The sequence below is a fragment of the Pongo abelii genome, chromosome 6 (assembly GCF_028885655.2).
Source record: "Pongo abelii isolate AG06213 chromosome 6, NHGRI_mPonAbe1-v2.0_pri, whole genome shotgun sequence".
Classification (NCBI taxonomy): domain Eukaryota; kingdom Metazoa; phylum Chordata; class Mammalia; order Primates; family Hominidae; genus Pongo; species Pongo abelii.
In genome coordinates this window covers 52,201,308-52,226,877 of record NC_071991.2, presented here as the reverse complement: position 1 = coordinate 52,226,877, position 25,570 = coordinate 52,201,308, and the positions used below count along the sequence as shown (strand labels likewise).

The following is a 25,570-nucleotide window of genomic DNA, read 5'->3' as shown; positions in this document are numbered from 1 at the left end:
TTAACTACCATGTCCAGAAACCAGCAACAGATATATCAGACCGAGCAAAAGGAAACCCAAGGGACAAACAAGATTGTACGTATAAGAGTTGTGAGAATTCTGGGACTGACCAACTAGATCCGCAGCCCAGCCCTGCAGTATGATCCTGGCATATGATCCTGGCATCCCAGGCTTTGGGATATATGCATGCTGAGACAAACACCTAAACACATGTCACCTAGGTCATTCGCAAGCACCAAGAGAGTTTCTACGTAACAAGTATCAATGAATATAAATGCATACTTTGAATAGCTACGATTGCCTCAGAATTTGTAAAATGTACCTTAAAAAAGGTTAAGTATATATTTTAAAAACAACTAGAAGTATTTGGGAACTACAAATGTGATGCATGTAATAAAAGTATTAAATTTTTATACAAACTTTAAAATTACTTCTAAGATATATGGGTCAGAGTATTAGAAAAATTTTCCATCAAAAATTCTGAAATTCTAGAAAGAATGTGAACTCTTATTACTTTGCAAGGGTCTTAAAAGTTATTGCTCCTCTTCCAAGATACCAAAGTTGTAAACGTTGGAAGAGGAATTATGATACATATAAGAAAGTCAACTTATACCAACAGTTGTCTGGCACACTCAAAGAAAAAGCTTTGTCTTTTTAAAAAGCACATTGTTGAATGACAATGCATTTGTTTGCTTTAAAATAATATATATAAGGCTTTTATGTATAATTTTTATGATTCCTTTATCTAACTGATTTTTTAAAATTAACCCAATAGCAATGGATAAAATACTTCTACCCTGGCCGGGCATGGTGGCTCACGCCTGTAATCCCCAGTACTTTGGGAGGCCAAGGCAGGTGGATCATGAGGTCAGGAGTTTGAGATCAGCCTGGCCAACATGGTGAAACGCCATCTCTACTAAAAATACAAAAATTTAGCTGGGCGTGGTGGCACATGCCTGTAATCCCAGATACTCAGGAGGCTGAGGCAGGAGAATTGCTTGAATCCGGGAGGCGGAGGTTGCAGTGAGCCGAGATCACACCACTGCACTCCAGCCTGGGCAACAGAGCAAGACTCCATCTTCAAAAAAAAAAAAAAAGTACTTCTACCCTACGTAACTTGTGTCATAACATATTAAATATTTTGCTCCCAAGAGCTAGGAGTCAGAATCTCTCTCTTTTTCATTGCCATGTCCTCAGCATCTAACAGAGCATGGACATGGTATGTACTCAATATTTTGTTGAATGAATCCACTGTATTTGAAATAAGCTTCTATGAGCTCTTTTTTAGGTGGACTATGCTTCATTGGGCTGAATTAGTAAGTTAATGTCTATTTCGAATTCAGCAGTTTGCATTACTGAACAGACAGCATGATGTAACACAAAGAAGTGAGGGAGCAGGTGGCAGTGTCTTAACCGTGTCCCTGCTGTCAGCCCTGAGGCCTCTTTCATTCTTGTTAAGGGGAGTGCAACGTATACAAAGTTTCAGTTAGGCAAGATGAATGAGTTCTAGAGATCTGCTACATAGCATTGTGTTAATACTGTATTGTACACTTAAAAATCTGTTAAGAGGGCAGATCCCATGTTACTTATTCTTACCACAGTAAAAAAGCTGAATATATATATATTATATATATAATACATGATGTTTTTATAAAATATAACTGTAATTTCATAATTTATAAACTATAAATTAATATATACATGTCAGGTTTTAGAGGCAGACAGACATAGAATGGGAAATCCAGCTTCATCATTTGTAAATGTGGAATGTGGATAAGTAACTTAACTTTCTCAAAATTTAAATTTCATAACTTGTATGGTGAGGCTACCACCATCCACAAAAAAAGTTTAGTGGGAATAAATCAGATAATGTGCATGACATGATTCAACTCAACAAGTACAGTATTTCCTTTGCTCTACAGAATATATGTATATATTTACTAAAAATAAGGCAAGAGATTTCATGTTTGAAATTCTAGCTATTTAAACATTTCAATCAACATGATTAAAATATCAACTTATAACGCAAGGGTCTTTAAAATATTGTGAAGTCATAAGTAGTATACAATTATATATTGTTTTGATGAGTATATTTCCTTGTTCCTCTATAGCCCCTTCTATTTCTTAAAAATTGCTTCCTAGAAAACAAACCTCTCCATGGTTGAAAAAGAAGCACAGTACTGTAATAAGACCTCCTAGTTGAGTCCCACTGTAAAAAATAATAATAATAACAGAGTATACAATCTAAATTCATGTAAAATATAGTGAGTTTTTCACAAAATTACCTCAGAATTTAAAACCATAGTTTAAATCATATTTAAAACATAATAGTACAAAACCATACCCATGTGGTTGATGTTTAAATCCTGAATGTACAACTCTAAAAAGTGTACATATAAATTAATCTCAATTTTATAATTTATTATCGCTAAAGTACTTTCTAAATAAAATACATAAGGTGTGAACATAATTTTTTTTTTTGACGGGGTGTTGCGCTGTCGCCCAGGCTGGAGTGCAGTGGCGAAATCTCGGCTCACTGCAACCTCCGCCTCCTGGGTTCCAACGATTCTCCTGCCTCAGGTTCCCAGGTAGCTGGGATTACAGGCGCATGCCACCATGCCTGGCTAATTTTTTTTGACTTTTAGTAGAGATGGAGTTTCACTATGTTGGCCAAGCTGGTCTCAAACTCCTGACCTCGTGATTCACCCACCTCGGCCTCCCAAAGTGCTGGGATTACAGGCGTGAGCCACTGTGCCCGGCCATATAAAATGATTTTTAAGAAACAGGCTAGCACTTTAGAGTCTAGATCACATCCTTTGAATACTCTGAATAAAGGCAAATGTTTATCTTTTGAAACTGGATTGAAGGGATTGAGAGATGAAGACAAGATTCTAACAGTTTCATGTAGCATTAACTTAGAACTGTCTAAACTACTGCAAATATTCTTTACTTGAGTCCCAGAGAAGCAATAATGCAGAATACAAAAATCAGATGAAAGATAAAAACCATTTCTTTTGTGTTGTTGTTTTGGTTTTTTGTTTGTTTGTTTGTTTCTTTGAGACGGAGTCTCGCTCTGTCACCCAGGCTGGAGTGCAGTGGCGCGATCTCGGCTCACTGCAACCTCCGCCTCCCCGGTTCAAACCGATTCTTCTGCCTCAGTCTCCCGAGTAGCTGGGATTACAGGCGCCCGCCACCATGCCTGGCTAATTTTTTAAATATTTTTAGTAGAGACAGGGTTTCACCATGTTAGCCAGGATGGTCTCGATTTCCTGACCTCATGATCCGCCTGCCTTGGCCTCCCGAAGTGCTGGGATTACAGGCGTGAGCCACTGCGCCCGGCCCAAAAACAGAACTTTTTTTAAAAAAAGAACATTTTTAAACCTGCCCAAACAATCTCAAAGCAATCCTTTTCCCTCAAAATACTTTAATGAGCTTATATTTTTCTATACGGCATATAGAAAAGTGCATAAAATTTCTAGCTTATAGAACTATTGTAAAGGGAATGTCCATGTAGTCACCATATAATTAATTGAAATAGAGAAATGATTATACTGAGTCTCCACTTGCCAGCCTCCAAGATAAGAATCAGCTACTGACCTGATTTTTGAGATTATCAACATAACTCTTTCTAAATATGTATCAAACTATGATTTACTTTAATCTGTTTTTAAACAACATACAAATGGAAGAATGCAGTATTTTTTAAAATTTTATACCTGGATTCATTCATTCAAAATTATATTTGTAAGATTCAACCATGTTGTGTGTAGCTGTATAGTTCATTCATTCTCATTATTGTATACTGTTCCACCATGTTAATAAACCAAAATGTATTCATTTCTCTGTTAATGGATATTTGGGTTGTTTCCAGTTTGAAGCTATTGCAAATAATGCTACTATATCATTGTATGTACTTCCTAGTACACATGTGCAATACTTTTTTGGGAATAAATACTTTAAATTAGAATTGCTGAGTTACAAGGTATCTATACCTTCAACTTTACCAGATAATGTACACTGTTTACCAAAATAGTTGCACCAATTTATATGTCCACCTGTGGTGGATGAAATCTCCTTTATCAATCTATTAGATGTGAGTTAGTATTTCACTGTAGTTTGAATTTGTATTTTCTTCATGACTAATAATGGTGGTCAACTTTACATATGTTTATTGACCATTTGGTGTTCTTCTGGGAAATATCAGTTCATAAACAATTTCTCCATTTTTCTATCAGGTTGTCTTTCTTCTTTATCTTCCCACTCTAATATAAACTTCACAAGGACAGAGATTTCTGTTGTGTATTTCAAGCACCTAGAACAGTGCTCCTGGTCACAACAGTCTTTCAATAAATATTTATCAAATTAATGAATGGAATTTCTGGATAGTAGGTGGGGTATAGACTTTGTAAATATTTTCACTCCCTTTGAGGTTTATTTTTTATCCTACAGTTCTTTTGAGGAACTGAAGTTCTTTTCATCAAATTTATCAGTTTTTCTTCATGGCTGGATTTTTGTATCTTGTTTAAGAAATCATTTCTTATTCCAAGTGACTTTTTCTATATTATATGCTGAACACTTTATAAATTTGTCTTTCATATTTGAGTGCTTAATCCAGATTGGATTTGTTATTTATATAGTTCCAATTTCTCTATGTTCCATATGATCTCCCAATTATTCCAGCACTATTTATTAAAATGCCTCTCCTTACCCACCAATCTGCAATACCCAGTCTTCCATATATCAAATGCCTTTAAATGTACATTTCTGCTTCTGGGCTGTACTCTATTTCGGTTATCTATTTGTCTATTCCTGTGCCAATATCATAGTGTTTTTTCCATTAGCTTTATAATATAGCAACAGTTGATAGTGCCAATCCTCCTTTTTCAAGAATACCTTGACTGTATTTGGCCCTTTGCATTTCTGAATAACTTTTAAATCAGCTCATCAAAGTCAACAAAAAAATATGTTGGAATTTTGACTGGTAGAGCATTGAATGTATAAACCTTTTTAATATCAAGTCTTCAATCAATGAATGTGGAATATCTCTCCACTTAGATTTTCCTAGACATATCTCAGGAATGTTTTAATCATTTTCCCATAGCTGTCATATATATCTTTTGTTGGATTTATTCTGAGGAACATCATGCTTTTAATGCTATTCTAAATAGCATCCTTTCAAAATTTCATTTTCTATTTGATGCTAAAGTATAAAATTTATAATTTTGAATTTTAATATTAATGTTTACATCTAGTAACATTGTAAATTTTCTTAGTCTTGCAAATACTGTATCCATAAACTTTAAAAATTTTTCTAGATATACGATGTAATCTACTTGACCGATGGAACAGAACAGAGCCCTCAGAAATAATGCCACACATCTACAACCATCTAATCTTTGACAAACCTGACAAAAACAAAAAATGGGGAAAGGATTCCCTATTTAATAAATGGTGCTGGGAAAACTGGCTAGCCATATGTAGAAAGCTGAAACTGGATCCCTTCCTTACACCTTATACAAAAATTAATTCAAGATGGATTAAAGACTTCAATGTTAGACCTAAAACCACAAAAACCCTAGAAGAAAACCTAGGCAATACCATTCAGGACATAGGCATGGGCAAGGACTTCATGTCTAAAACACCAAAAGCAATGGCAACAAAAGCCAGAATTGACAAATGGGATATAAATAAACTAAAGAGCTTCTGCACAGCAAAAGAAACTACCATCAGAGTGAACAGGCAACTTACAGAATGGGAAAAAATTTTCGCAACCTACTCATCTGACAAAGGGCTAATATCCAGAATCTACAAAGAACTCAAACAAATTTACAAGAAAAAAAAACAACCCCATCAAAAAGTGGGCGAAGGATATGAATAGACACTTCTCAAAAGAAGACATTTATGCAGCCAACAGACACATGAAAAAATGCTCATCATCACTGGCCATCACAGAAATGAAAATCAAAACCACAATGAGATGCCATCTCACACCAGTTAGAATGGCGATCATTAAAAAGTCAGGAAACAACAGGTGCTAGAGAGGATGTGGAGAAATAGGAACACTTTTACACTGTTGGTGGGACTGTAAACTAGTTCAACCCTTGTGGAAGGCAGTGTGGCGATTCCTCAGGGATCTAGAACTAGAAATACCATTTGACCCAGCCATCTCATTACTGGGTACATACCCAAAGGATTATAAATCATGCTGCTATAAAGACACATGCACACGTATGTTTATTGCGGCACTATTCACAATAGCAAAGACTTGGAACCAACCCAAATGTCCAACAATGATAGACTGGATTAAGAAAATGCGGCACATATACACCATGGAATACTATGCAGCCATAAAAAATGATGAGTTCATGTCCTTTGTAGGGACATGGATGAAACTGGAAATCATCATTCTCAGTAAACTATCGCAAGAACAAAAAACCAAACACCGCATATTCTCACTCATAGGTGGGAATTGAACAATGAGAACACATGGTCACAGGAAGGGGAACATTACACTCTGGGGACTGTTATGGGGTGGGGGGAGGGGGGAGGGATAGCTTTAGGAGATATACCTAATGCTAAATGACAAGTTAATGGGTACAGCACACCAGCATGGCACATGTATACATATGTAACTAACCTGCACATTGTGCACATGTACCCTAAAACTTAAAGTATAATAATAATAAAATAAAATAAAATAAAAAAAGAGTAAAGCTATTAATTAATTTTAATTTTAAATGTTTTGCACAACAAGAATAACATTGTAAAGAAATCTGATGATTCAGCTAGGAATATGTTCCACTGAAAGAAACAGAAAACCTAACAAAAGTGGCTTACAGAATATGGATGTTGTTTATTATATCATTCAACAAGAAAATGAAAGATAAGTATCTGTTGGCATTGGTTCAGCAGCAGCAGCAGCAGGATGGTAGGCCGGATATATCTGCTATTTTTATGGCCTTTCCCTTATGGTCACAAGATGACCACTACAGCTCTGGGCATGACATCCTAGTGTAATAAAAGCAGAAAGAAACAGAGAAGGGGCAGCTAAGTCTGTCCTTTTGTGAGAAAGGCAGATACTTTCCTAGATGTAACCAAAACTGACTTCACCTTAGTTTTCATTGACAAAAACTCGCTGATTTGGCTATCTCAGGGAGCAATTAAGTGTGGGAGCAAAACACATGACTGCTGAAATTAATTTCAACTTATCACCTGAGACCGGTCTCACCGCTTCTTCATCGTGGTACTCTTATCAAGATAGGCAGGCCAGCAGATGTAAGTGCCTGCCACAGGTGATTCACAGTTTTTCATACTGCTTTCTTAATTTCATCCTTAGAGAATACAATTAGAAATAAGCTGCTGTTACTGCTAACCAAAGATCTCCTCCAATGTTTTGTTAATTTTACACATGAACTAGGACATATTCCATTAAAGCCTTTGTTAGGAAATCTTAATTAGTTAAAAAAAAATCCTTACAGGATAAAAGGGATGCCTTTGAGATAGAATTTTAGTGACATCTCCAGTTTCTGGTTACATGATATTGGTTAAGCTTCTGAAAAAATCAAATAAATCCACAAACTTTCCTCATATGAATCTAATCTCATTAATTTTCCTTTTCATTTAATCAAAAAATATCAGCCAGTCTGTATAAGCCCACTGAAAGGTCTCTTAATTCAGTAGTAGTCTTACCTCAGGTATGCTCCATACATGAAGAACAATCCCATCATTAGTTCATTTAAAATAAAGATTACACCAACATAAAAGCAAGCAGGATCTCCCAATCCTTTGAAAAGATACAGATAATCAGTGTTTAATGAATATATGACTCTAAAGCAATTGGGCATAATTATCTCAGTGCTTTGCAACAAGAGCTCATGAATTTGCTGAAAGCATTTGCTTTCCAGATTGCTGCTGTATTTAATTCTTCACCCTTATAAGAGTTTGTGTGTGTATGTGTGCGTGTGTATGCAGACACATATATATATGTGTGTGTATATATATGTGTGTGCATAGATATACATACACATATGTAAGCTCACCCTTAATGAGGTATTAAATAGTTACAGTTTATACTTTTTATAATTGTATTTGTACTTTCCTCTAATGAATTACTATTATACTGTAATGATTTGTTGGGGATTCACATTTATTTAGGTGATGCTGTTAGTGTTCAGTGTCTGGAACTGTAGAACCACTTAATGAATACAAAAGAAAATCCATTGCATTATTTTTATCTTTTGCTAGGCTCTAGGAAGAGTTAAGATATGGTTTTGACTTCAGGGTACAGCTTTAGTCTATATGAAATGATCCAGTCATTTGATCCATTATTATGTATAGCTAGAATCTTAGTATATTCCATATAGAAGATCACGCATGTGTGTAGCAATATGTACTTTACAATCATCCCACATTTTTCTCAGAACAAGTTTATGATATTAGCTGGTATAAAAATACTTTTCTTATGATTGAGAAAACAGAACATAGAATATTCAACTTGTCAAAGGTTATTTCACTTTAACTGGCTGGAGCCAAGGTCTGAAGGCTGGCCTTCTGATTCCCCCTGCCTCTCTGATCACTCTTTTCAGTCAGTTCCAGTAACTTCTCTTGTTTTATGTACCACTCTTTAATACTGGACCACCTTAGGCTCTGTCATATCCCCCCTTCATTTCTCCATCTGCACATTCTCCATAAGGAAATCCTTCCACATCCATGACTCCAATGATCTATATACAGATGACTCCAACTCTACATTTAATCCAGAACTTGCTCCTTATTCTTATACCCAGATGGCCACTTCATGTCCCCACTCTGAGGTCTCTCAAGTACCTCAAATTCACGCATACACAATGAAACATAACAATACAAACCTGCTGCTGTTCAAATGTTTCCTACCATTCAAAGGAGCTCAGTTACTTAAGCTAGAAACCAAACTGTGTTTCACATGATTCTTCACTCACCTTCCCCTCTCTTAACAAACAATTACCAAGTCTTCTCCATTCTACTTCCAAAATCTCTCTCAAACCCAGGCATTTGCACATTATTTCTCCTGCAATCACTTGCTGAGAATATAATTGTCTCCTACCTGGCCTCCCTGAACCTACTTTTGTCCCTTTACTAATATTCTTTCCATACCATTGACTAAATAATGTCTTAAAATGAAAATCTGTTAAAATTCTTCAATGGATAAAGTATAAAATCCTTCATAAGTACACCCCTTTCATGATCTGATCCTTGCTTATATTCCCAGCACCATTTCACATCATTTTTCTTCTCCATTGCTTCCAGGAATTCTAGCCTTCTTTCAGTTCTCTCTTGCTTCAGGATATTTGAATATGTTATTCCCTATTCTTAAAATACTTATCCTCTCTTACTCCTAATGTCGCTAACCTTATTTTCTTATTTGTAATATCCATCACAGTTGTAACTGCTAACAGCCCCTTTACAGCATAAGCTCTATGAGGGTAAGGCCCCATATCTAGCTGGTTCATCTCTGTGTCCCAAGTGCCAAACACTAACTTATCACTTATTGAGAATGTAACTAATACCATATTTAGGTGATCATTTTCACCACTCAGACAGGGTCACACCTTCTAGCTGATTGACTCATTGAAAAGCATCTCATTTTATGAGGCATTTTCTCCAATCCTTTACATTGTACACAAAAAAGTATAATTGCCCCTCAAACATCCTCATCAATTCTATTTTTACTGAGGGAATCAGTAAAAAATGTAAGGAAAATAGATTTAGTTTATATTCCAAGAGTTGAATGTTGTTACAAACAAGTCTAAAAATTTATTCTTGAAGTATAATGTCATGTTGTTAAGAATTTGAAGAAATAAAGAAAAAACAAGGAGGAGGAGCCAAGATGGCCGAATAGGAACAGCTCCGGTCTACAGCTCCCAGCGCGAGCGACGCAGAAGACGGGTGATTTCTGCATTTCCATCTGAGGTACCGTGTTCATCTCACTAGGGAGTGCCAGACAGTGGGCGCAGGTCAGTGGGTGAGCGCACCGTGCGCCAGCCGAAGCAGGGGCGAGGCATTGCCTCACTCGGGAAGCGCAAGGGGTCAGGGAGTTCCCCTTCCAGGGGTGACAGACGGCACCTGGAAAATCGGGCCACTCCCACCCGAATACTGTGCTTTTCCGACGGGCTTAGGAAACGGTGCCCCAGGAGAGTATAGCCCGCACCTGGCTCAGAGGGTCCTACGCCCACGGAGTCTCGCTGATTGCTAGCACAGCAGTCTGAGATCAAACAGCAAGTCGGCAGCGAGGCTGGGGGAGGGGCGCCCGCCATTGCCCAGGCTCGCTTAGGTAAACAAAGCAGCCTGGAAGCTTGAACTGGGTGGAGCCCACCACAGCTCAAGGAGGCCTGCCTGCCTCTGTAGGCTCCACCTCTGGGGGCAGGACACAGACAAACAAAAAGACAGCAGTAACCTCTGCAGACTTAAATGTCCCTGTCTGACAGCTGTGAGGAGAGCAGTGGTTCTCCCAGCACGCAGCTGGAGATCTGAGAACCTGCTGACTGCCTCCTCAAGTGGGTTCCTGACCCCTGACCCCCGAGCAGCCTAACTGGGAGGCATCCCCCAGCAGGGGCAGACTGACACCTCACACGGCCGGCCAGGTACTCCAACAGACCTGCAGCTGAGGGTTCTGTCTGTTAGAAGGAAAACTAAAAGAAAGGACATCCACACCAAAAACCCATCGTACATCACCATCATCAAAGACCAAAAGTAGATAAAACCACAAAGATGGGGAAAAAACAGAGCAGAAAAACTGGAAACTCTAAAAACCAGAGTACCTCTCCTCCTCCAAAGGAACGCAGTTCCTCACCAGCAACGGAACAAAGCTGGACGGAGAATGACTTTGACGAGCTGAGAGAAGAAGGCTTCAGACGATCAAATTACTCCGAGCTACGGGAGGATATTCAAACCAAAGGCAAAGAAGTTGAAAACTTTGAAAAAAATTTAGAAGAATGTATAACTAGAATAACCAATACAGAGAAGTGCTTAAAGGAGCTGATGGAGCTGAAAACCAAGGCTCGAGAACTACGTGAAGAATGCAGAAGCCTCAGGAGCCGATGCGACCAAATGGAAGAAAGGGTATCAGCCCTGGAAGATGAAATGAATGAAATGAAGCGAGAAGAGAAGTTTAGAGAAAAAAGAATAAAAAGAAACGAGCAAAGCCTCCAAGAAATGTGGGACTATGTGAAAAGACCAAATCTACGTCTGATTGGTGTACCTGAAAGTGACGGGGAGAATGGAAACAAGTTGGAAAACACTCTGCAGGATATTATCCAGGAGAACTTCCCCAATCTAGCAAGGCAGGCCAACATTCAGATTCAGGAAATACAGAGAACGCCACAAAGATACTCCTCGAGAAGAGCAACTCCAAGACACATAATTGTCAGATTCACCAAAGTTGAAATGAAGGAAAAAATGTTAAGGGCAGCCAGAGAGAAAGGTCGGGTTACCATCAAAGGGAAGCCCATCAGACTAACAGCGGATCTCTCGGCAGAAACCCTACAAGCCAGAAGAGAGTGGGGGCCAATATTCAACATTCTTAAAGAAAAGAATTTTCAACCCAGAATTTCATATCCTGCCAAACTAAGCTTCATAAGTGAAGGAGAAATAAAATACTTTACAGACAAGCAAATGCTGAGAGATTTTGTCACCACCAGGCCTGCCCTAAAAGAGCTCCTGAAGGAAGCGCTAAACATGGAAAGGCACAACCGGTACCAGCCACTGCAAAACCATACCGAAATGTAAAGACCATCGAGACTAGGAAGAGACTGCATCAACTAACGAGAAAAATATCCAGCTAACATCATAATGACAGGATCAGATTCACACATAACAATATTAACTTTAAATGTAAATGGACTAAATGCTCCAATTAAAAGACACAGACTGGCAAATTGGATAAAGACTCAAGACCCATCAGTGTGCTGTATTCAGGAAACCCATCTCACGTGCAGAGACACACATAGGCTCAAAATAAAAGGATGGAGGAAGATCTACCAAGCAAATGGAAAACAAAAAAAGGCAGGGGTTGCAATCCTAGTCTCTGATAAAACAGACTTTAAACCAACAAAGATCAAAAGAGACAAAGAAGGCCATTACATAATGGTAAAGGGATTAATTCAACAAGAAGAGCTAACTATCCTAAATATATATGCACCCAATACAGGAGCACCCAGATTCATAAAGCAAGTCCTGAGTGACCTACAAAGAGACTTAGACTCCCACACATTAATAATGGGAGACTTTAACACCCCACTGTCAACATTAGACAGATCAACGAGACAGAAAGTCAACAAGGATACCCAGGAATTGAACTCAGCTCTGCACCAAGCAGACCTAATAGACATCTACAGAACTCTCCACCCCAAATCAACAGAATATACATTTTTTTCAGCACCACACCACACCTATTCCAAAATTGACCATATACTTGGAAGTAAAGATCTCCTCAATAAATGTAAAAGAACAGAAATTGTAACAAACTGTCTCTCAGATCACAGTGCAATCAAGCTAGAACTCAGGATTAAGAATCTCACTCAAAACCGCTCAACTACGTGGAAACTGAACAACCTGCTCCTGAATGACTACTGGGTACATAACGAAATGAAGGCAGAAATAAAGATGTTCTTTGAAACCAACGAGAACAAAGACACAACATACCAGAATCTCTGGGATGCATTCAAAGCAGTGTGTAGAGGGAAATTTATAGCACTAAATGCCCACAAGAGAAAGCAGGAAAGATCCAAAATTGACACCCTAACATCACAATTAAAAGAACTAGAAAAGCAAGAGCAAACACATTCAAAAGCTAGCAGAAGGCAAGAAATAACTAAAATCAGAGCAGAACTGAAGGAAATAGAGACACAAAAAACCCTTCAAAAAATAAATGAATCCAGGAGCTGGTTTTTTGAAAGGATCAACAAAATTGATAGACCGCTAGCAAGATTAATAAAGAAAAAAAGAGAGAAGAATCAAATAGATGCAATAAAAAATGATAAAGGGGATATCACCACCGATCCCACAGAAATACAAACTACCATCAGAGAATATTACAAACACCTCTATGCAAATAAACTAGAAAATCTAGAAGAAATGGATAAATTCCTCAACACATACACTCTCCCAAGACTAAACCAGGAAGAAGTTGAATCTCTGAATAGACCAATAACAGGAGCTGAAATTGTGGCAATAATCAATAGCTTACCAACCAAAAAAAGTCCAGGACCAGATGGGTTCACAGCCGAATTCTACCAGAGGTACAAGGAGGAGCTGGTACCATTCCTTCTGAAACTATTCCAATCAATAGAAAAAGAGGGAATCCTCCCTAACTCATTTTATGAGGCCAGCATCATCCTGATACCAAAGCCTGGCAGAGACACAACAAAAAAAGAGAATTTTAGACCAATATCCTTGATGAACATTGATGCAAAAATCCTCAATAAGATACTGGCAAACAGAATCCAGCAGCACATCAAAAAGCTTATCCACCATGATCAAGCAGGCTTCATCCCTGGGATGCAAGGCTGGTTCAATATACGCAAATCAATAAATGTAATCCAGCATATAAACAGAACCAAAGACAAAAACCACATGATTATCTCAATAGATGCAGAAAAGGCCTTTGACAAAATTCAACAACCCTTCATGCTAAAAACTCTCAATAAATTAGGAATTGATGGGACGTATCTCAAAATAATAAGAGCTATTTATGACAAACCCACAGCCAATATCGTACTGAATGGGCAAAAACTGGAAGCATTCCCTTTGAAAACTGGCACAAGACAGGGATGCCCTCTCTCACCACTTCTATTCAACATAGTGTTGGAAGTTCTGGCCAGGGCAATTAGGCAGGAGAAGGAAATCAAGGGTATTCAATTAGGAAAAGAGGAAGTCAAATTGTCCTTGTTTGCAGATGACATGATAGTATATCTAGAAAACCCCATTGTCTCAGCCCAAAATCTCCTTAAGCTGATAAGCAACTTCAGCAAAGTCTCAGGATACAAAATCAATGTGCAAAAATCACAAGCATTCTTATACATCAATAACAGACAAACAGAGAGCCAAATCATGAGTGAACTCCCATTCACAATTGCTTCAAAGAGAATAAAATACCTAGGAATCCAACTTACAAGGGATGTGAAAGACCTCTTCAAGGAGAACTACAAACCACTGCTCAAGGAAATAAAAGAGGATACAAACAAATGGAAGAACATTCCATGCTCATGGGTAGGAAGAATCAATATCATGAAAATGGCCATCCTTCCCAAGGTAATTTACAGATTCAATGCCATCCCCATCAAGCTACCAATGACTTTCTTCACAGAATTGGAAAAAACTACTTTAAAGTTCATATGGAACCAAAAAAGAGCCCGCATCGCCAAGTCAATCCTAAGCCAAAAGAACAAAGCTGGAGGCATCACACTACCTGACTTCAAACTATACTACAAGGCTACAGTAACCAAAACAGCATGGTACTGGTACCAAAACAGAGATATAGATCAATGGAACAGAACAGAGCCGTCAGAAATAACGCCACATATCTACAAGTATCTGATCTTTGACAAACCTGACAAAAACAAGAAATGGGGAAAGGATTCCCTATTTAATAAATGGTGCTGGGAAAACTGGCTAGCCATATGTAGAAAGCTGAAACTGGATCCCTTCCTTACACCTTATACAAAAATCAATTCAAGATGGATTAAAGACTTAAATGTTAGACCTAAAACCATAAAAACCCTAGAAGAAAACCTAGGCATTACCATTCAGGACATAGGCATGGGCAAGGACTTCATGTCTAAAACACCAAAAGCAATGGCAACAAAAGCCAAAATTGACAAATGGGATCTAATTAAACTAAAGAGCTTCTGCACAGCAAAGGAAACTACCATCAGAGTGAACAGGCAACCTACAAAATGGGAGAAAATTTTCGCAACCTACTCATCTGACAAAGGGCTAATATCCAGAATCTACAATGAACTCCAACAAATTTACAAGAAAAAAACAAACAACCCCATCAACAAGTGGGCGAAGGACATGAACAGACACTTCTCAAAAGAAGACATTTATGCAGCCAAAAAACACATGAAAAAATGCTCACCATCACTGGCCATCAGAGAAATGCAAATCAAAACCACAATGAGATACCATCTCACACCAGTTAGAATGGCAATCATGAAAAAGTCAGGAAACAACAGGTGCTGGAGAGGATGTGGAGAAATAAGAACACTTTTACACTGTTGGTGGGACTGTAAACTAGTTCAACCCTTGTGGAAGTCAGTGTGGCGATTCCTCAGGGATCTAGAACTAGAAATTCCATTCGACCCAGCCATCCCATTACTGGGTATATACCCAAAGGACTATAAATCATGCTGCTATAAAGACACATGCACACGTATGTTTATTGCCGCATTATTCACAATAGCAAAGACTTGGAACCAACCCAAATGTCCAACAATGATAGACTGGATTAAGAAAATGTGGCACATATACACCATGGAATACTATGCAGCCATAAAAAATGATGAGTTCACGTCCTTTGTAGGGACATGGATGAAACTGGAAATCATCATTCTCAGTAAACTATCGCAAGAACAAAAAACCAAACACCGCATATTCTCACTCATAGGTGGGAATTGAACAATGAGAACACATGGACACAGGAAGGGGAACATCACACTTTGGGGACTGTTGTGGGGTGGGGGGAGGGGGGAGGGATAGCATTGGGAGATATACCTAATGCTAGATGACAAGTTGGTGGGTGCAGCGCACCAGCATGGCACATGTATACATATGTAACTTACCTGCACATTGCGCACATGTACCATAAAACCTAAAGTATAATAATGATAATAATAATAATAATAATAAAAGAAAAAAAAAAAAAAAAAAAAAAAAAAAAAAAAAAAAGAAGGAAAAGGGTGTTTGAGCCAAGGGGAAACTTCCGCTTTGCCCTATGAAGTTTTGCTGAAAAATCAACTGACAAAAGGCAAATTAATTGGAGATAGGCTATGTAAATGTATTTAATATTGCCTAATAAAAAAGCCCCACCAGCTCTTTTCAGAAAAAAAAAAAAAAAAAAAGAAAAAACAACAGTGTTAGTGTTATGAAAAGAGATACATGTGACTCTGAACGAGAGTCTCAAGGGACAGCACCATACTTGAATTGTAAAAGTGCTGAAATGCAAACATCTTAAATGGAAGTGAACACTATGTATCCTGGAAAGCTGTTAGATGATTCCAAAAGCGGTTCTTTGACAAAGAAACCAATGTAGAAGATAAATAGGAAGAGTTTCATTAATACTACTCATGGACTATGAGCATATATAAAAAAGTAATCTTTCTAAATCCATCTATTATTGCATATCCTATTGTTAAATATGTATGCATAATTAAATTTATACATTAGCTATTACAAATAGGTATTTGACTATTTAATCTATCCTCAAAATTTATATACTGAAGCTACCCCAAAAAAAATCTTTCTGTATCTTCACATTCTGAAATAGAAGACTAACTTATAGTCAAGATTGCCTTACAATGGGATATGCTAATATTCAAATTCTAAAATTTATACTCAAATTTGTAAGTATACAGCCTTCTCAGAAAACTACTTTAAAATGTAAAATACTCATTGAGGTGAGTCAGTTCTAATTTTTTTTAAATCAACAACAGTATTTTACAATAATTTTTAAAAGTGAATCATAATATTATTAAATGTTTATGAATGTTTACAAATGACAGCATTTTTGGAAGAAACATGCCTTCACAGCTTTGAACTTCATTAAGAGGTTCTATTCTGGTGACATTCTAGCAGGTCTTAGTTTCTAGTCCAAAGAAATTCATTATTCCCATGAATGTGCGATACCAGGCGGCTATGATTACCTTTAAAAAGATCAAAACAAAGAGATAACGGAGGAAAATATATTCTCTTCATAATAATAATCTTTCCAAAATACCATTTTGTGATGGTTGCCTTAGACATTATAAACTCTCACAAATTTATTTAGATCATTTCACTTAGGAATCAGTCACTTCAAAATTATACATTATGCTTCTACATAGAAAAATATATATGTGGTAACCAATTCTGTAATATAAATAATAGTAACTGTAAGTCAATATAAAAGTATATCATTAAAATATGGTGATTAACTGAAAAATACAAAGATTTATAGAAACATTTCATAATTCATTTCATTTAGATCCTTGAATTTATTTCTTCATAAATATATAAAATATATTATAAAAACTGGAACAGAATGGAATAATAGCACCTGTGCCCATTACAATTTTAACCAAGCAGATTTAATTGACCAATTGTTCCCAATCTGCAAGCTATTTTTAAAAGTTCAAAGACAAAGGAAAAATAACAACAGAAAAAAATTTCCAACAGAATGTTCATGTCTTAGAGGTTTTTTAAAAAGAACATTATACATTCTGGAAAACTAATGTGAGATCACTGGGGGGAAAAGTCAAAACATAAAGAGTTGAAAAGAGAAAGTAAGCACCTCTTAGAGCTAACCATTTTTAATATCTTGGTGATTGGCCAGGTGCGGTGGCTTATGCCTGTAATCTCAGCACTTTGGGAGGCTAAGGTGGGCGGATCACGAGGTCAGGAGTTCGAGACCAGCCTGGCCAACATAGTGAAACCCCATCTCTACTAAAAATACAAAAACTAGCTGGACATGGTGGCAGGCGCCTGTGTGCCAGCTACTCAGGAGGCTGAAGCAGGAGGATCACTTGAAATTGGAAGGCAGAGGCTGCAGTGAGCCGAGATCACACCACTGCACCCTAGCCTGGGCCACAAGAGCGAAACTCCATCTCAAAAAAAAAAAAAAAAAAAAAAAAGTTGGTGATTATCTTTCCAGTCCTCCCCCTGGGCATTTAAAACATGAAATTAGAGTTACTCAATACTACCTAATGAGATCATATTATCAATGTTAATGTAATATACATCACTAAACATCATAAACATCTTTCCACGTCTCACAAGTGTAGATTTATTATGCAGCTTGATATAGTAGGCAAAGCATAGCTTTGATGTCAGAATTGAACTCAAATTCTGACTCTGCAAGTTATAGTTTCTATGGTCTCAAGTAATCCTTCAACGGCTGTCAATCACTTCATCTCTCAAATGAGTTTAATAATAACCATTCTACAAGAGAAGTGAGATAAGAGCTCACATATACAGTCATATATGTCCTATATGTCCTAAGTATGGTGCTGGCATATAGTATGCAGTGAATGCTTTTACCTTTTTAAAACATTCTGCTCTAAACTTACATTTTTATTTGTAAATGAGAGATTAATCTCCTGTGAACACAAAAAGTATGAACATAAAATTCAACATTGCAGTACTACATAGTGTTGGCAGTAAATCTAGATCCTCTCAATTTTTTATCTCTGTGATGTGACAAGACTGGGAACAAGTCCTGTTCTTCATAATGCTATCAAGTTTTAAAAACAACCGAACTACATTATAATTACTTTTGACATTTTTCATAATGTCAAAGAAGAAATTGAAAACTGTGCTTCAATAGCAAAGACTTTGAACCAACCCAAATGTCCATCAATGATAGACTGGATTAAGAAAATGTGGCCCATATACACCATGGAATACTATGCAGCCATAAAAAAGGATGAGTTCATGTCCTTTGTAGGGACATGGATGAAGCTGGAAACCATTATTCTCAGCAAACTATCGCAAGGACAAAAAACCAAACACTGCATGTTCTCACTCATAGGTGGGAATTGAACAATGAGAACACTTGGACACAGGAAGGGGAACATCACATACCGGGGCCTGTTGTGGGATGGCAGGAGGGGGGAGGGATAGCATTAGGAGATATACCTAATGTAAATGACGAGTTAATGGGTGCAGCACAGCAACATGGCACATATATACATATGTAACAAACCTGCAAGTTGTGCACATGTACCCTAGAACTTAAAGTATTATAAAAAAGGTATATATTTTAAAAATTGTGTTGTTAGCTGTAGGTTTATTTGATCATTTTTTATAGATGTTCTTTGTTAAGAACATTTTCTTCTATTACTAGCTTCCCGGGAGTTTTAATACTGCATGAGTGTTGAACTGTGTCAAATGTGCTCTTTCTGCATCAGTTGATATAATCATGTGATATTTTTTCTTCTTTAGCCTGTTGGTATGATTAACTTTAACTGAATTTTGACTACTGAATCAGCCTTATGTCCCTGGAATAAACTTTATTTTGTCATGGAAAAAAAAAAAGAAAACTGTCCTTACTAATCATTAAATAAACATTGTTGAATAAGTTAAAAAGTTGTCACTGAGACCATACTGTTAGAAATTAATGAAACAAGAAATAGAGAATTTTACTATACAATTAAAAGATTCAAGTATAACCAAAAAATTAAAAATACTAATTATCAAACACTGAGAGAAATGGGGCTAGTGTAATAAGTTAAACCCTCATTTTATATATACAGAGTAAGTCAACCTTAACTGAAATTGAAGATACAGGAAATAGGTTTTTGCATTCGGGTTTTTGCATTTACATTAGAGTCATGAAGATAGCCATTAGAGGAAATAAAAACGGAAGAGTGCTGCCAAAGAGTAAGCAGGGATGCAGAGAAAGTCGATGCAGAAAACTGCGGCTTTAATCTTAGGCAGATCTATATTATCCAGTTGTTACTATTACAAATTACATTTAAAAATGTACAGAAATCAAAATCTGAGAAATTTTCCAGATTTTAATTACCTGGAAATTAAGCAACACAATTTTATTTTATTTTGTTATTTGTGTGTGTTTCTAGAAGGGTTTTTAAAATTATTATTATTTTTAAGTTCCAGGGTACACGTGCAGGATGTGCAGGTTTGTTACACAGGTAAACGTGTGCCATGGTGGTTTGCTGCACCTATTGACCCATCATCTAAGCATTAAGCTCAGCATGCATTTGCTCTTTTCCCTAATGCTTTCCCCTGCCCTGCCCTTCCCCTACAAGCCCCGGTGAGTGTTGTTCCCCTCCCTGTGTCCATATTAACACAATTTTAAATTGCCGATGGATCAAAGAAGAAATTACATGAGAAATTAGAAAACAATTTGAACTGAATGAAAATGAAAATACAACATATAAATATTTAAGTAATACAAATGTTTGCTATTAGGAAGATGGAGTGGATGTACTTTTCCTGATTACCCCCTTGAAGTACAACTGAAAACCCTTTGAGTTATATACAAATGAAACATAAGAAGACTCTGAAAAGTAGAGAGAAGACAGACTTGAGACCCAAAGAACAACATGGTTATGAGTTCCATGGGCTCTCTTTGTGCCTCATTTTCTCAAATTTGGAGTTAAAGAGGCTGGCAATCCAGAAATGCCAATGGGCACTGCTATGGCTTGAATGTGTCCCATCCAAAATTCAGGTGTTGAAACTTAATGGCCAATGAGATAGTATTAAGAGATGGGACCTGTAAGAGGTGAGTAGGCCATGAGGACTCCCCCCTCATGAGTGAGATTAAAGCTCTCTTACTCTTCTACTGTCTGCCATGTGAGGACACAGTGTTCCTCTCCTTCAGAAGATGCAACACCAAGGCACCATCTTGGAAGTGGAGAGCAGCCTTCACCAGACACTAAATCTGCTGGCGCCTTGATCTTGGACTTCCTTGGACTCCAGAATTCTTAGACTCCAGAATTGTGAGATATAAATTTCTATTCTTTATAAATTATCTAGTCTCAGATACTTTGTTCAAACAGCACAAAACAGACTAAGACAAATATACAAAAAGTACCAAAAAAGTCAAAAGACCAGAAAAGGGGCAGCCTAGTAATACACAAAACCTTTAGATGATAATCTCTGCTCCAACTAATTACCAGAGGGAAAAAAAAAAATGTGGTTCCATCCCTACCATATAAACAAAGGCCAAGTGGGGAAGCTAGACTTCCACCTTCCCTGGGCTTTTTTTTTTTTTTTTTTTTTTTTTGAGACGGAGTCTCGCTCTTTTCACTCAGGCTGGAGTGCAGTGGCGCGATTTCGGCTCACTGCAACCTCTTCCTCCCGGGTTCAAGCTGATTCTCCTGCCTCAGCCTCCCAAGTAGCTGGGATTACAAGTGCCCACCACCACGCCTGGCTAATTTTTGTATATTTAGTAGAGACAGGGTTTCATCAGGTTGGCCAGGCTGGTCTCAAACTCCTGACCTCAGGTGATCCTGAAAGCAACAAGATGGTACCTTCCCCCTTTTCCCCTTCCTTTGCTTAAATGATGCCAGAGGTATCCAGTTAAAATAGCAGGTTTAAATAAAATCCAGTCTCATAACATAATACTCAAAATGTCTGGGTTTCAAGTGAAAATCACTCATCAAGAACCAGAAAGGTCTCAAACTGAATGAGAAAATAAATGGATTCCAATACTGAGATGAAAGAAATACTAGCATTATCAAGGATTTTAAAGCAACAATCATAAATATACTCTAATGAGCATGCTTAAAACAAATGGAAAAATTGAAAAGCTTACCAGGGAAATAGAAAGTCTCAGCAAAAAACAGAAATCAATACTACAAACATCTCTCAAAACCACACAATTACATGGAAATTAAACAACCTGCTCCTGAATGACTTTTGAGTCAACAAAGAAATTAAGGTGGAAATCAAGAAATTCTTTGAAACTAACAGAAATAAAGATACAACATACCAGGATCGCTGGAACAGCTAAAGCAATGTTAAGAGGAAAGTTTACAGAGCTAAATGCCCACTTCAAAAAGTTAGAAAGATCTCAAATTAACAACCTAACATCACACCTAGAGGAACCAGAAAAATAAGAGCAAACCAACCCAAAATCTAGCAGAAGACAAGAAATAACCAAATCAGAGATTAACTGAATGAAATTGAGACACAAAACACCATACAAAAGATCAACAAAACCACAAGTTGGTTCTTTGAAAGAACAAATAAGTTTAATAGACCACTAGCTAAACTAAGAGAAAGAGAGAGAAGACCCAAATAAACACAATCAGAAATGAAAAAGGAGATACTACCATTGACCCCGTAGAAATGCAAAAAACTCTGAGAGACTATTATGAACAACTCTATGGGCACAAACTGGAAAACCTAGAAGAAATGGCTAAATTCCTGGAAATATATAACCTCCAAAGATTGAACCAAGAAGAAATGAAAACTCTGAATAGACCAATAACAAGTTCCAAGACTGACTCACCAATAAAAAGCCTACCAGCCAGAAAAAGCCCTGAAACAGATGACTTCACAGCCAAATTCTAGCAGACATATAAGGAGATTGGATACCAATCATACTGAAACTATTCCAAAAAATTGAGGAGGGATTCCTCCCTTACTCATTCTATAAGGTCAGAATCATTCTGATGCCAAAACGTGGCAGAGCCACAATGTAAAAAAGAAAACTTCAGGCCAATATCTCTGATGAACATAGACGCAAAATCCTCAACAGAATACTAGCATACTGAATCCATCAGCACATCAAAAAGCTAATTCACCATGATCAAGTAAGCTTTATTCCTAGGATGCAAGGTTGGTTCAACACAGGCAAATCAATAAATATGATTGATCACACAAAAGAACTAAAAAAAAAAAAAACCCACATGATTATCTAAATAGATGCAGAAAAGGCTTTTGATAAAATTCAACATCCTTTCATTTTAAAAACCTTCAACAAAGTAGGCAGTGAAGGAACATACCTCAAAATTATAAGAGCCATCTATGACAAACCCATAGCCAACACCATACTGAACAGGCAAAAGCTAGAAGCATTTGCCTTGAGAACTGGAACAACAAAAGGATGTTCACTCTCCCCATTCCTATTCAACGTAGTACTGGAGGTCCCAGCCAGAGCAATCAAGAGAAAGAAAGAAAATAAATCCATATAGGAAGACAGGAATTCACACTATCTTTTTTGTAAACAATATAATTTTATACCTAGAAAGCCCCACAGTCTCTGACTAAAAGCTCCTAGATATGTCTTTTTAAAACTTCAGCAAACTTTCTGGATGTAAAATCAATGTACCAAAGTCAGTAGTATTTCTATGCACCAACAATGTCCAAGCTGGGAGCCAAATCAAGAATGCAATGTCATTCACAATAGCCACAAAAAAGTAATAAAAAACTTATAAAAGAGTACCTAGGAATACAGATAACTAGAGAGGAGAAAAATCTCTACAATGAGAATTACAAAACACTGCTGAAAGAAATCAGAGACAATAAAAACAAATGGAAAAACATTCCATGCTCATGGATAGGAAGATTCAATATTGTTAAAATGACCATACTACCAAAAGCAATTTACAGATTCAATGCTATTCCTATCAAACCACCAATGACATTTTTCACATAATTAGAAAAACTATTCTAAAACCTTCAATGTAAATAAGGTTAAACAAATAAATAAAGTAAAACACATATGAAACCAAAAACTAGTTCAAATAGCCAAAGCAATCCTAAGCAAAAAGGACAAAGCCAGAGGCATCATACTACCCAACTTCAAACTATATTTCAAGGCTACAATAACCAAAACAGCATGGTGCTAGCACAAAAACAGACACATAGACCAATGGAACAGAATAGAGAGCCCAGAAATAAAGTCACACACCTAGAACCATCTGATTTTCAACAAACCTGACAAAACAAGTCAATAGGAAAAGGACTTCTTATTCAATAAATGATGCTGGGATAACTGGCTAGCCATATGCAGAAGACTGAAACGTCACCCTTTCTTTTCCCCATACACAAAAATCAACTCAAGATGAATTAAAGACTGAAATGTAAAACCTAAAACAATGAAAACCCTAGAAGAAAACATAGAAAATACCATTCTGGACATAGACCCTGGCAAAAACTTCATGACGAAGATGTCAAAAGCAATTGCAACAAAACAAAGATTGATAAATGCAACCTAATTAAATTAAAGAGCTTCTGCATAGCAAAAGAAACTACTAAGAGAGTAAAAAGACAACCTACAGAAAGGGAGAAGATATTTGCAAACTATTGATCTGACAAAGATCTAATATCCAGAATCCATAAGGAACAAATCAAAAGTAAAAAAACAACCCCATTAAAAAATGGGTACTCCATGCCACTCCCAGTCACAGCCTCCCGCACCTCGGTCAGCTCCAACATAGCAAACATCTCCAGCCCTACAGAGACTGAGCGGTGCATTGAAGCCCTGATTGCTGTTTTCCAGAAGTATGCTGGAAAGGATGGTTACAACCGCAATCTCTCCAAGACGGAGTTCCTAAGCTTCATGAATACGGAGCTGGCTGGTTCACAGAGAACCAGAAGGACCCCAGTGTCCTTGACCGCATGAAGAAACTGGATGTCAACAGTGATGGGCAGTTAGATTTCCTAGAATTTCTTAATCTGATTGGTGGCCTAGCTGTGGCTTGCCATGACTCCTTCCTCAAGGCTGTCCCTTCCCATAAGTGGACCTGAGGACCCCTTGAGCCTGGCCTTCAAATCCAACCCCTTTCTTTCCAGACTTTCTGTCATCATCTCGTCCTCACAGCCCACAAGTCCCCTGAGCCCAGCACACCCACCACATCACGCAGGCCCCACCTGTGGATAGTAATAAAACAATGTCACTTTTTTAAAATATGAAAAAAAGTGGATGAAGGACGTGAACACAAACTTCTCAAAATTAGATATTTATGTGGCCATCAATCATATGAAAAAGTGTTCAACATCACTAATCATTAGAGAAATGCAAATCAAAACCACACTAACCCAATCGGAATGGCTATTAAAAAGTCAAGCGGCCCGGCGGGATGTAACCGCCACTGACCTGGCCCTTCTGAGTCCGGAGGCTTCGGCCCTGCAGCTGCCGCCCATAAGCTACACGAGGAGCTTTAGACTTCCCAGACTGCGGGGCCGGGCGCAGCAAGGGCCAGACTCGGCGTGAGCAGTCTCTGCGCGCCAACTGGCCGGCGCCTGGCGGGCACGATCGCATGGTCGCGCAGAAGCTCCTCAATGGCCAGCGCCAGCTGCAGCCCGGGCCGCGTACTCGCCTCGCCTGAGCCTGGGCTCTTGCTCTTACCGAATCCAGTGGTCTTTCTTGAAGAAATCTGTAGTCAGAACTTTGTGCTGCATTTTTATCTAGAGAAGGAACAGGAAGAGAAGAGTGTGGTCTCCTAGAAATCTAGCACTGGAGAAACGTGGAACAATCCAAAGTTTTAATCAAAGAAGGTGGTGGTCAGTTGCTGGTCACAATAGTTGATATCCCAGGATTTGGAGATGCAGTGGATAATAGTAATTGCTGGCAGCCTGTTATCGATTACATTGATAGTAAATCTGAGGACTACCTAAATGCAGAATCGCGAGTGAACAGATGTCAGATGCCTGATAACAGGGTGCAATGTTTATACTTCATTGCTCCTATAGGACATGGACCATTACATAACTGAAGACTCCCACCTTCAGGCAGGATTGGGTAGTACATGTTTGTAACTACGTGGCATTGCCTTTTGTTGAGACTTAAACCATTGGATACTGAGTTTATGAAACATTTGCATGAAAAAGTGAATATCATCCCACTTATTGCCAAAGCAGACAC

The 25,570-nt window shown here is 37.7% G+C and overlaps 1 protein-coding gene and 1 pseudogene across 2 annotated transcripts in view; one reads left to right on the top strand and one right to left on the bottom strand.

The window, feature by feature from the left end:
- Positions 1-25,570, bottom strand: part of LOC100438739 (putative C-mannosyltransferase DPY19L2P2) — a 55,602-nt gene that overhangs the window by 19,479 nt on the left and 10,553 nt on the right. For both annotated transcript variants that reach the window (XM_054546765.2, XM_054546766.2), the window contains exons 2-3: positions 7,690-7,783; positions 2,152-2,209 (exon numbers count right to left, since the gene is read on the bottom strand). In XM_054546765.2, the coding sequence (XP_054402740.1) occupies positions 2,152-2,209; positions 7,690-7,783 (152 nt within the window). The remainder of the gene's footprint in view (positions 1-2,151; positions 2,210-7,689; positions 7,784-25,570) is intronic.
- LOC129056663 (protein S100-A11-like) lies at positions 24,095-24,552 on the top strand (annotated as a pseudogene).